General features: G+C 42.8%; 2 protein-coding genes across 2 annotated transcripts in view; one reads left to right on the top strand and one right to left on the bottom strand.

Moving 5' to 3' along the window:
• Stau2 (staufen double-stranded RNA binding protein 2) overlaps positions 1-13660 on the top strand; it is a 616065-nt gene that overhangs the window by 220701 nt on the left and 381704 nt on the right. The window lies entirely within an intron of this gene.
• On the bottom strand, positions 4008-9282 carry Tmem70 (transmembrane protein 70). The gene is made up of 3 exons (XM_090338956.1): positions 8991-9282; positions 7632-7737; positions 4008-4591 (listed from the first exon to the last, which is right to left on the bottom strand). Exons 1-3 carry the CDS (start codon positions 9198-9200, stop codon positions 4140-4142), a joined length of 768 nt encoding a protein of 255 aa, XP_090195082.1. The 5' UTR covers positions 9201-9282; the 3' UTR covers positions 4008-4139.

The raw sequence follows: 13660 nt of genomic DNA, 5'->3' as shown, positions 1-13660 counted from the left end.
CTATTTTGGAAAAGACAAACTTTATGGACAGAGGGGAAGATGGAAAGTTATTCCATGACTTTAGTTTTAGGTATACAAGATTCTAAATTTCTACATCAGGTTACACACCTTTATAATAACAAAAAAAAATTGTTTTAATTTTCGTCAGAAGTAGAGCTGTAGCTCAATATGGTAGAGCACCAGCCTTAAGTGAAAAAAAACAAGTAAACACAAGTCCCTAAGTTCAAACCAGGACTGGAACTGGAAAAAGAAAAAAAGATGAAAGATTTCTAGTGATAGGTGGTACAATAATGTAAATATAATTAACACTATCTGTAGTGGAGCATACTTGTAATCACAGTATTCAGTACTGTAACCACATGCCTTGGTGGGATAGTTCACATATGATACACCAGTTTAGATGGAACTGGTAGGTTTTGTAATTGGGACTTTCCATTCTATTATTCTGGTCCACCCTGAGGGCATACACCTCTCTTCTAATCAAGGTCCATCATTTTTATTCTTCAGGTTCTGCCTATTGGAGATTTTTGTTTTATCAGTCATCTTAAGTCAGTTACTATGATTTTGCTCTTGTGTCCTGAACACCCAGTCTTTTCATGACTATTTCAGGGTCAACAGAGCTGGTTCCTTCTGGAGACTAGTACGAGAATTATCCTCTTGCCCTTTCCAGCTTCTATATAGCTGCAATTCCCCATTTCCAAAGTGCAGAGCTAGTCTTGTCTTCCATCATCCTATTCTCTCTGATTCTCAGCTTCCTTATTATCAAGCCCTCTGTGGGGGCTAATAATGGGGCTTAGTGGTAGAGTGTTTGCCTAGCATACATGATGCCCTGGGTCCAATTCCTCAGTACTACATAAACAGAAAAGGCTCAAAATGGCACTGTGGCTCAAGCAATAGCCTTGAGCAAAAGAAGCCCAGAGACAGTGCCCAGGCCCTGAATTCAGACCCCAGGATTGGCAAAAAAAAAAAACAAAAAGGGGCCGGGAGTTTGGCCTAGTGGTTAAAGTGCTTGCCTAGCATGCATGAAGACCCGGGTTCGATTCCTCGGTACCACATACATAGAAAAAAGCCAGAAGTGGTGCTGAGGCTCAAGTGGTAAAGCTCTAGACTTGAGAAAGTCCAAGGACAGTGTTCAGGCCCTGAGCTCAAGCCCAGGACTGGCAAAAAACAAAAACAAACAAAAAAAAAAACCTCTGTAATTACAATGAACCCATCCAGGCAATTCAGGATAATCAAATCTACAAACATTAATTTCAATTTGTCTGCAAACCTCTTTGTTATTGTTGCATGGGACATGCAGACTTAACACATTTGCTCTGCTGGCACTCTACTACTTAAGCCACATCCCCAGATCTGTATAATCTATTTAGAGCCAATCATTTTCTGAGAACACAAAGGGAAAGATAAATAGGATAACCAACTGAAGACAGCACTGCTTAGATTTACCTTTTCCCTTATAGCTAACATTCTTACTATGGCAACTATAACAAAGGCTTAGGCAAAACGCTGTGCTCTACCTAGCAAGCCATGAATTGAAATCCCACTTGCCTTATTTGATTGGTGCTCTAATGGTAACCATGACACCAGCTGAGTGTCTGGGTACTGTTCCTGACTCTTGCTGAAAGCTAGCTTTCCACCACTTAAGCCATAGCCCCCACTTTTTGCTTTTTGGTGGTTAACTGCAGATAATAGTCCCATGGACTTTCTTGCATTGGCTGGACTTTACACCATGATCCCCAGATCTCAGCCTACTGTGTAGCTACGATTACAGGCATTTCAGCATCCAGCCCAGCTTTTTTTTTTTTAATTTTTTTTTAATTTTTTTTTTATTTTTATTTATTTTTTATTTTTTGCCAGTCCTGGGCTTGAGCTCAGGGCCTGAGCACTGTCCTTGGACTTTCTCAAGGCTAGAGCTCTACCACTTGAGCCTCAGCACCACTTCTGGCTTTTATCTATGTATGTGGTACCGAGGAATCGAACCCGGGTCTTCATGCATGCTAGGCAAGCACTTTAACCACTAGGCCAAACTCCCGGCCCCTTTTTTTTTTTTATTTTTTTTTTATTTTTTATTGTCAGGGTAATGTATAGTGGGGTTACCGTCACATTCTCCAGATAGTAGGTACATTACTTCTCACACATTGATACCCCTACTCATGTTTTTGCCCCCATTTTTCTCCCCCCACCCCTTCCCAATCATCTTGTTTTCCCTTCCCTTTCCTGGTTCAAATAAACATATATATAATATACCTGGTATACCAAGTAACAAAGTCAGATACAGTAACAATATGAGATTGACCATGGGCAACAAAAGAGTAGAAAAATAACATAGTATATTAAGAACAAGTCACACAAGACAAAGCTCTTATTTCCATATCCTAGAGATCCTTTCATTTAGTCTCATCCTATATGATCTTATGTACCTAGGTTTTGAGCTATTGTAATCCTCTGCTAGGAGCTATTGTAATCCTCTGCTAGGAGAGTCTTAATGTGTACTAATTATTACAAATGAGAGAAACCATTGGGCCTATGTTCCTTTGGGTCTGGTTTACTTCACTTAATAGGATTTTTTTTTTCCAAGTCTTTCCATTTCCTTACAAATGGGGCAATGTCAGCATAGAATTCCATTGTGTATAAGTTCCATATCTTCTTGATCCAATCATCTACTGAGGGACATCTGGGTTGGTCCATATGTTTGCTATGGTAAATAGTGCTGCAATGAACATCATTGTGCTAGTGGCTTTAGTACGTCCTTGTTTCTGAACATTTTGGGTAAATGCCAAGGAATGGGATTGCTAGGTCATAGGGGAGCTCTATGTTTAGTCTTTTGAGGAATCAAGAGTGGGTGAATGAGTTTACTCCCCCACCAACAGTCTCACCTCCTGGCCACATCCCTGCCAGCATTTGCAGTTACTCAATTTCTTGATAATGGCCATTCTAACTGGAGAGAGGTAGAATCTCAAAGTGGTTTTGATTTGCATTCTTATTGCCAGAGATGTCAAGAATTTCCTTATGTGCCTATAGGCCATTCTTATTTCCTCTTCAATGTAGTCTCTCTTTAAGTCCTTAGCCCACCTTTTAATGGGATGGTTGTTTCTTTGAAGATTTGTTTCGGACAGATTCAATTTTTTTTAGCTGTAGATATTAAGATATGAGGCCTTTGTCTGTTGCATGGCTAGTGAAGATCTTCTCCCACTCTGTGGCCAGCCCAGCTTTTTACAAGTGATTTTGGAGATTAAGTCTTGAGGGCTTTTCTCCTCAAGACTAGCTTCAAATCATGATCCTCCTGATCTCAGCTCCTGGAGTAGCTGTGATTATAAGCCCAAGTCAACCACGTGCCTGGCTCAAAATATTTAAGAAGCTTGTGCAGTGGTTCATGCCTGTAATCCTAGCTACTCAGGAGGCTGAGATCTGAGGATCTCAGTTTAAAGCCAGCCCAGGCACTAAAAACCTTGAGACTCTTATCTCCAATTAATCACTGGAAAATTGGAAGTGGTGTTGTAGCTCAAAGGGTAAGGCAATTGCCTTGAGCTGAATCGCTCAGGGACAACATCCAGGTCCAGAGTTCAACTCACATGAAAACAAAAAAATTACTTACACAAAGAGGGGCCCGGTGTTTAACCTAGTGGTGAAGTGTTTGCCAAGTATGCACAAAGACCCTCGTTCAATTCCTTGGTACCACATACACAGAAAAAGCCAGAAATGGTACTGTGGCTCAAGTGGCAGAGTGTTAGCTTTCAGAAAAAAGCTGAAGGACAGTGCTCAGGACCTGAGTTCAAACTCCAGGACTCAAAACACACACACACACACACACACACACACACACACACACACAAAAGGAACAAAAGAAAAACACAAAGAGAAATGTAACTCTCCTTTTCCTCTGACACTTAATTCCCAGTTCAGAGACAACCAAGCATATTATCCATGCAAATGCCAGTACATACCTGTATATTCACATTTGAAAAATTTAAAACATTTTATTATAAAGGAACATCATTCTCTGACAATGAATTTGAAGCTGTTTATTAGTTTCAAGTGATTTATTAACAATCACTAACAACAAAAAAAGTAAAGGCAGTCTTATTATACACCAAAACATAGACGACAATTCGGTATAAACATAAAAGCAACAAGGCCCATTAATCATCCTCAAGCTGTTTCTTTGCACTAGCTTCCTCTGTATCAAAAGTGAATGGTTTGTCATAACCCATTAGATGGTTATAGTCTTCGGGATTTGAAAAGAGCCCTGGGTGAACTAACAAGGACTTTGTTTTAGCATAAAATGTGGTAAACAGATGTGTGCCGTCGGGGATCTTCACGTCGTTCTGATGAAACACTGTGCTCATTTCTGAAAGCAAAGCACTGTAAGTAATGGCTTTGTAAGTGTCTGTTGTAGGCTCATGGTACAACCGAACGACGTAGCCTTTCGTAAGGAAGTGAAGCAATGTCGGGGTGATCACCGTGAAGCTTCCGATGACGCCATAAAACAAGATTTGTAAAGGCAGACTTCCAAATATGTTATTTTGTGAAACCAGGTATGGTAGAAATACAAGGCTGATCATACTTGTAGAATAAGAGAAAAATTTCACACCTATAAAGGGGAAAAAAGGGAAAATGACATAAAAGAACCAATCCATCCTAGTACTTCTTTCACCTTTTTTTTTTTTTGGCCAGTCCTGGAACTTGAACTCAGGGCCTGAGCACTGTCCTTAGGCTTGCTCAAGGCTAGAGTTCTTCTTAGTTTTAATTCATAATTGTTTTTTTTTGTCAGTTGTGGGGCTTTACCTCTGAGACTGGGCACTATCCCTGAGTTCTTCAGCTCAAGGCTAGCACTCTACTACTTGAGCCATTAGCTCCACTGCCAGTTTTCTGGTGTTAATTGGAGATAAGAGTCTCATGGACTTAAATGCCCAGCCTAGCTTTGAACCATTATTCTCAGATCTCAGCCTCCTGAGTAGCTAGGATTACAGGTATGAGCCACCAGCACCCAGTTTTAATTCATAATTTTAAATTAAGATCCTAAACAAAGATTATAAAATTTATTTGAAAAACAAAAGCATAAAAATATTAACAAGGGCTGATGCTAAGCAACAGGAAGGAAAGGTACATACCACCTGATAAGGAAGAAATAATTTTATCAATAATGTAAAACTTGAGTTCTTTATATATTATTCATAAGCTTTGTAAAACAGGATGATCCTTATCACTAGGAATATAAAAATGATTATGCATGTAATTACCCAATCTCAATAAAGGAAAGAAAAAATACTAACAAGGATACCAAGATATGGTGGCTCACACCTGTAATCCTAGCTACTCTGGAATCTGAGACCTGAGGATCTCAGGTCTAAGCCTGTCTGAGTTTGAAAGTTCATGAGATTTATCTCTAATTAACCACCAAAAAGCCAGAAGTGGAGTGATGGTTCAAATGATAGAGTACCAGCCTTGAGTGAAAAAACTAAGGGTCAGTGCCTAGGCATTTAGTTCAAATGAAGTAGGGGGGGCCAGGAGTTTGGCCTAGTGATAGAGTGCTTGCCTAGCATGCACGAAGACATAGGTTCAATTCCTTGGTACCACATACTTAGAAAAAGCCAGAAGTGGTGCTGAGGCTCAAGTGGTAGCGTTCTAGCACTGAGAAAAATCCAAGGACAGTCCTCAGGCCCTGAGCTCAAGCCCAGGACTGGCACAAAAAAAAAAGGGGGGGGAAGGGAGAAACTTCATTCATAAGAAACATCCAATTGAAACTACACTATGCAACTGGTTTTCTCCCAAATTGGCAAACCTAGAAGTATAATAACATACTGCTGCTGGAGCTATAACAAAGAAAAAACACAGCAGTTGGCTGAAGGTTTAATTACCTTGTGCTAGTAGTTTTAAAAATAGTACCTTCCTTCTTCCCACCGGTAGTTGCTATGACATCAGTATGCATGGGATAAATGAGGACCAAGTTGCCTCATAGATATGTGTGCTTAGCCCTTCCCTATTCCTGAATACCTTTGTTCTAGTCTAGTGGGTTAAAACAAAAAGTATCTCCCACAAATTTCAGGTCTACCCAAAATTTCAGAATGCAATCTTATTTGGAAATAAGATTTTTGAAGATTTTTAAAGACTGAAATGGGATCATGTTGCATTAGGGTGAGCCTGCAATCTTATGCAAATGTCCTACTAAGGTAGAAAAAAAGGGCAGAGAAGACTGTCCCATGAAGTCCACAGCAGAAACAGGAGCTATGTCAGCTATAAGTCAAGGAATGCAAATGACTGCCAGGACCCACCAGGAGTGGCAAAAAAATTCTTCTCTACAGCCTTCAAGCCATCATGACCCTGCTCATACCTTGACCTACCACTAGGCCACACTCCAGCCAATCTGTGGGGAAATTTCTGTTCTTTTATTGTTGGTGGAGGGACTTGAACTCAGGGCCTGAGAGCTGTCTTTGATCACTCTACCACTTTCAGCAACAGCTGTACTTGTGGTTTTTGAGTGGTTAACTGAAGATAAGAATCTCACGGCCTGGGCGTGGAGTGTAGCCTATGATAGAGTACTTGCCTAGAATGCAGGAAGCTCTGGATTGGATTCCTCAGTACTACATACACAGAGAAAACTGGAAGTGGCTCAAGTGCTAGTCTTGCGGAAGCTCAAGGACAGTGCCCAGACTCTGAGTTCAAGCCCCAGGACTGGCAAAAAAAAAAAAAAAAAAAAAAAGGACTCAGGGACTTTCTGCCTGGACTGACTTTCAACTGTGATCATCAGCCTTCCAAGTAGCTAGGATTACTGGCATGAGCCACCCACCGTACTAGCTCAATTTCTGGTTTTTTTAAGTAACTAAATTTATAAACATGTATGTAAGAGCAGGTGCAGGGGCTCACACCTGTAATCCTAGCTACTCAGGAGTCTGAGATTTACGGTTTACGGTTCAAAGCCAGCCGGAGCACTAAAAAACCCATGAGTCTCTTATCTCCAATTAATCACCACAAGTGGCACTGTGGCTCAAGGGGGGACAGGGTAGTAGCCTTGAACTAAAGAGCTCAGGGATAGCGACCAGGCCCAGAGTCCAACTCCCACCACCAAAAAAATAACAAATAAAAGCTGAAGTATAAATATGGACCAAGTGATAGAGCACCAGGCCTCAAGTGTAAAAAGCTAAATAAAGTAGAAGGGCCAAAGTTCAAGCCTCAGAACCCAGGTACACAGGTGTGCACAAACACAAACACACAAAAAAATCCTTTGCAAAATCTCCTAAAAACTTAAGTCTCCCTCTCTATATCTTAGCAACAGATATCTAAAAAATTATCTTGTTTTCTGATAGAATTAAAAGATGTCGGGCTGTGTCGGTTGCAAGTTTGGCCTAGTGGTAGAGTGTTTGCCTAGCATGCATGAAGACCCGGGTTTGATTCCTCGGTACCATATACATAGAAAAAGCTGGAAATGGTGCTTTGACTCAAGTGGTAGAGCTCTAGCCTTGAGAAAGCCCAAGGACAGTGCTCAGTTCACATGCTAGGACTAGCAAAAAAAAAAAAAAAAAAAAAAAAAGATGCCAAAACAATGAGTAAAAAATGCATATATACGTACACATATATACATTCACATACAGAGAGAGGAAAGATAAGAAATATCTTCATTTCTGATTACCCACCAAATACTGCACGAGACAGATTCCCAGTATAAATCAGCCTTCCATCTTGTGATTTGTCAAGTTGTGTATGTATGTATCGAACACATCCTTGCCAACAATTAGGAATCTACTGATACAAGAGACAATGAGTGCATAGTAAATTGATTTTTACATTGTAAAAGTTTGTTTTAATTACATGAGAAAGGGTAGCAAAGTTTGTGAAGTAATGCACGTTCTATCTGGCGAATATAATGTAACCCTTCCATTAATTACAATAAAAAATATTTTTTTTAAAAAAATTTGTTTTAATTTAAAACTGTTCCAGGACCGGGACCGTAGCCTAATGGTAGAGTGCTGGTGCTGTGGCTCAGGTGGCAGAGCACGAGCCTTGAGCAAAAAGTGTCCAAAGACAGTGCCTGGCCCTGAGTTCAAGCCCCAGGACTTGCAAAAAAAAAAAAAAATCAAGGAGTAAACTGTTCCAAATCTACAGGTTAATTAAACTGCATAACAGAATGGCTTTAATTACAGTCATAAGTAGAAATCTGCTAAGTTGGAGCTTAGTAGGTATGCATCTCAGCTCTCAGGCTTTTGGATCTATTGTCACCCTGAACACATTTTCTAAAAAGTGGAAGTGTCTTAACAAGAATATCATTTGCACTCGACTTAAATGCAATGATTTTTCATAACAAAATCGGGATGGGAGAATATAGCACAGTGGTGGGGCATGCTAGCATTAAATTAATTTTAATATAAGTATCTAAGTAAAAAACAATCTGCACATTCTGATTATGCTTAAAACCCAAACCCTGCATTATGGTTTGCATTTTTTTAAAAGAGAGCAAATAGGTTTGTAAAGAATCTTGCATCCCCTATTACATTCATTCATTCACACATGCATGCATGCATTTGATAAAGGGTCTAGCTAATGTAGCCCAGGCTGGAGCACACAATCCTCTAGCCTTGGTTGTCCAGAGGGAGCACAGAGTGTGTTGAGATTACAGATGTGCACCAACATGGCTCATCGGTCCTTAACATGGACATTACATCAAATTTTTACAGAAACACAAGAGTCCTCTGAACTGCTAAAAGTGGATTTCAAAGAGCCCACAGATCAAAATATAAAAGACATATTTAATTCCCTCCTGGTGAAACATAATAATAATAATAATAATAAAGTAAATAACTCCGGAGGCGTTCCTAGAGTTCTGGAGGCGCGAAGCCCGGGGCTGCCACCCGCCCAGGCCCGAGGCATGGGCCTGCTACACTCAAGGGCCCCGCAGCCCCGGCGTTGGTGTCACACAAGGCAGGCTGGGAGGCCGCGGCGGCTCCAGGCCCCACGTCATGCCCGCTCCCCCCTCACCCAGGCCCGGGCCCGCCGACCTGCGCACGCCCGGGATTCTGGAGAAGCGCCGCGGCGCCCAGAGGTCCCGGGATCCCGCCGCCGACCAGGCCCAAGGGCCCGCGGCAGGAGGCCGCTCCCGAGACGGCCGCGCTGGGGCTTCGCAGCACAACGGAGACCCATGATGCGGTCCTCTTCCCTCCCGGCCGCCACGCAGCCGTCCAGCCGCTGCCTAAAGCCAGCAGCAGCATCTCGCGGACAGAGGAACGCAGAGGCTGCTAACGAGGACGGCCAAGCGAGGCCCCGCGCCAGCCGGCTGGACCGCGAGGACAAGAGCGCCAGGCCCGCAGCGCAGGCGTGCGCGCGCGGCAGGGCCCGGCCGGAAACTTTCCTGCCGCCTAAGGTTCCGCCCGCAGAGGCTCACCAAGCACTCTGCTGGTTCACTTTCATTGTTGGTTAATGTTGTGTTTATTTTTTTAATCTCTGTGCTGGCACTATGGTTTGAATGTAGTGCCTGCGCCCAGATCCTTAGCTTCCTTGCCCAAAGCTGGCGCTCCACCACTTGACCCACACCTCCACTTCTGGAGATGTGTCTGTGTTTTGGGTCTTGTTGTTGTTTCTTGTTTTGTTTTGTTTTTGTCCGTCGTGGGACTTGAACTCTGAGCTTGGGCTCTGTCCCTGAGCTCTTCAGCTCAAGGTTACTGCCCTACCCTTTGAGCCACAGTCCCACTTCTGGTTTTCTCGTGGTTAATTGGAAATCAGAGTCTCTCGGACTTTAGTGCCAGGACTGGCTTAGAACCGCAATCCTTACTTCTCAGCTCCTAAGTGGCTAGGATTGCAGGCGTGGGCCACCACGCACGGCTTGTGTGTCTGTTTTTCTACTATTCATTTGGTACTGTTCTTTTCAGAACCTAACTTAAGGGCTGGGAATGTGGCTTAGTGGTAGAGTGCTTGCCTACCATACATGAATTCCTGGGTTCAGTTCTTCAGTTCCACATAAACAGAAAAAGTCAGAAGTGATGCTGTATCTCAAGGGGTAGAGTGCTAGCCTTGACCACAGAGGCTCAGGGACAGAGCCCAGGCCTTGAGTTCAAGCTCCAGGACTGGCCAGGAAAAAACAAAAACAAAAACCAAAAAAAAAAAAAAAAAAAAAAAAAAAACCATCTAACTTAGAAAACAACCTTGAAGAAACAGTCGCTTGAAGTATTACAATTGCCCCTGTAAAATTTAGAAAGGACAAATATACCTAGTCCTTACATGAGAAGCTAAATCCTATCCTTTAGCTTGAGCCCTATATCCATATTTTAGCAAGGATACTTTTGAGGAAGGCTTCAAGGTTTATGACTGGGTCCCTTTATGTCATTGCTTTGCCCTTGGGTCTCATCTCAAAAAAAAAAAAAAAAAGTCATCTATTCCCTCTGAGGAATTGCACTTATGCCAGGAACTCAGACATAGATTTTAAAAAAGCATGCTTAAACTCTGTATAGACATTAATCCTTTTCTTCTCACTAAGCTCCATTGCTGGTTGTCCATCTCTAGGTCTTTGGGCTGTGGCCTTACCTCAACCTCTCCTTTTTTTCTCCTCCCTTTAGGCAACTTGTTGGATTGTGATTGGATTGTCTAAAACAGGCAAGACCCTCTCTTGGGCAGCAGACTCTCCTCTGGGCAAGTTTGAGACATTGTGACATTTCCCCTTTTTAGAGAAAAAAAAAAGCCTCTTAGGAAATTTGTAGATTTTTGGTTGGCTTATCTAAACCTGGCAGCTTATCTAAAACTGGCTAGATACTCTGTTAGACTGTAGCTGCAAGATGATAAGCAGTCCTGAAACATTGTGACAGTTCCCCTCTTTCTCTCCACTGACTCGCACATTACCCAACCTGGACTCCCCCACCACAAAGGACTGTCTGCAATCTGTGCAAATCAGGGTGGGACACTGGAGGCTCATGCCTTTAATCCTAGCTACTCTGGAGGCTGAGATCGGATTATCACGGTTTCCAGCTAGTCCCAACACCAAAGTCTTGGAGACTCTTACCTACAGTTAACTACCAGAAAAATGGAAGTGGCACTGTGGCTCAAGGGGAGGACTACCACCTTGAGCTTAAGAGCTCAGTGATAGCATCCAGGCCCAGAGATCAAGCCTCACGACAAAAAAAAAAATCTGAGGTCTCAGCCCTTGGTTCCTGTATTACTACACTAGGGAGCATATGAAGTATGAATCATAGTGCACTTCTTTTTCCCTCAAGGCCAACAACCTAAGGAAACCAGGTCACAGACTTAGGTTGGCATCCAACCTAAATGTCTCATTGAGCCATCAACAGCTTTGCCCAATATTGAAAGGTAAAATTGTGTTGGGTACCACAGTGGCTCACACTTGCAATCCTAGCTCCTCTGAAGGCTGAAATCTGAGGATAGTGTTTTGAAGATAGCCCTGGCAGGAAAGGAATATTTTTTCCCATGATTTTCATAAATAAAGGGCATAGATATGTAGACATGGTTTTGTGTTTTGGGGTTTTTTTTGCCTGCCAGTCCTAGGGCTTGAATTCAGGGCCTGGGCACTGTTCTTGAGCCTCTTTGTGCTCAAGTCTAGCACTCTACCACTTGAGTCACAGCACCATTTCTATATTTTTTTGAAGAGTTTATTGAAGATAAGAGTCTCAAGGACTTTCCTGCCTGAGCTAGCTTTGAAGTGTCATCTTCAGATCTCAGCCTCCTAAGTAGTTGGGATTATAGGGTGAGCCACCTGTGCCTGGCTGATAGATTTTTTTTTTTTTTCTGATAGGTTTCCCCCACTTCCAGACCTGGGGCTTGAATTTAGCACCTGGGCACTGTCCTTGGGCTTTCTCAAGGATAGTGCTTTACTACTTGAGCCACAGTACCAATTCTGGTTTTTCTGTATATGTGGTACTGAGAAATTAAACCCAGGTCTTTGTGCATGCTAGGCCAGCACTCTACCACTAGGCCACACTCCCAGCCTATAGGTTTTTTAATATGACATTAAAAGTAAGAATGTTAAGAGATAGTACTCTGGAGCTGAGTTCACGCACCAGTGCCAACAAAAATGTAGTGAATGGTAAGAGACAGGAGGGACTCAGGAAGATGGGGCTGCAGTGATATCACCTACAATAAATTTTATTTAGTTTTCAAGCCAGTTTCCTGTCCTTTTCTCTGATTGGTAGGGCCCAAGATTTAGTGCTTTCTTTGCCCTAATACTTGTCCTAATTTATCCACTCATCTACCTACCATTGGGCTGCTACTGGGAAGGTTTCAGATTGTTTATTTTATCCCAGACCATAATCTCAGGCTTAACTGCCTTTGCTTTTTTTTTTTTCTCACCAGTCCTGGGGCTTGAACTCAGGATCTCGGCACTGTCCTTGGACACTTTTTACTCTGGGCTAGCCGACTGCCATTTCTGGCTTTTTCTGGGTATGTGATACCACAGAATCAAACCTAGGGCTTCATGCATGCTAGGCAAGCTCTCTACCACTAGGCCACACTCCCAGTCCCCATTTTTTTCATTATTTTGCAGCTATCTTCCCCTTCCTATTTTTTTGAACAAGTTCATTATCCTGCCATACACAATAAATTTCCAGTCTATCTGCTTTTTTTTTTTTTTTTTTCTGTTTCTGGGGCTTGAACTCAGGATTTGGGTGCTATTCCTGAGTCTCTCTGTCCTCAAGGCTAGCACTCTACCATTTGAGCCACAGCACCACCTCTGGCCTTTTCTGATTAGTTTACTGGAAATAAGAGTATCACATACTTTCCTGCCTGGGATGGCTTTAAACTGTGGTCGTCAGATCTTAGCTTCCTGGTAGCTATGATTATAGGCATGAGCCCCAGTGCCGGCATTGTCAGTTCTTACCACTTTATTCTTTTGCCCTGGCTTCACTCTCCTTGTCAAGCAGTTTTTGATTTTTAGTTTAACCTGCTGTTCTTGAGTTGCTCCTTGCCTTCTCACTAATCTAACAGCCTGTAATCCCATCACTCAGGAAGCTGGGGCAGGACTGGGAACTAGTGGCATTCAGCCTGGGGTACCCAGCAAGACTCTGGCTCAAAACAAAACAAGCTAAAAGAAAAACCTATGGCAAAAGTAGCTAATTACTTCCACAAACCCCAGATTGTCTATTTTCTTTTGTGGGCATGGTCAACAAGAGTTCCTAAATTGAAGCTGGTTACCCGTGGCTCAAATCTGTAATCCTAGAGAGGCTGGAGGCAGCGATCTGAGGACTGAGGTTTGAAACCAGCCGGGGCAGAAAAGTCTGTGAGGGTTTTCTGCAATTTAACACCAACAAAGTCTCAAGTGAAGCTGTGGCTTAAGTGGTGAGCGCTAGTCTTGGAGCACAACAGCTCAGGCAGGGACATCAGCGCACTGGTATTGAGTTCAAGCACACACACAGTGCTTAAGTTGAGCAACTTGACACGGAGCATGTTCTCCACATTCTCTTCATTCCAGAAAAATAGTAGGGAGTGACTTTAACATAGTGGATTGGGGAATCTGGCTATCTCACCACAGATACACAAGGGAGAAAGAACAGGCTGAGCCAGAGAGGGCAGAGAGGTGCGGAGGTAGCCGGGGGTGGAATGGATTGAATAATGGAGGCGGACGCCTGCACTTCTGAGTAACCCCGAATCTGGCAGAGCTGGCAGAAACTGGGTGGAGAGCGACTTTTCCCCCCCGTCAATACACACTAACGAATACCCGGGCAAAAGGACA

The sequence above is a fragment of the Megascapheus bottae genome, chromosome 9 (assembly GCF_031878675.1).
Source record: "Megascapheus bottae isolate mThoBot1 chromosome 9, mThoBot2.hap1, whole genome shotgun sequence".
Lineage (NCBI taxonomy): Eukaryota > Metazoa > Chordata > Mammalia > Rodentia > Geomyidae > Megascapheus > Megascapheus bottae.
The sequence above is the reverse complement of the archived record's forward strand: the minus strand, read 5'-3'. Positions and strand labels throughout refer to the sequence as shown.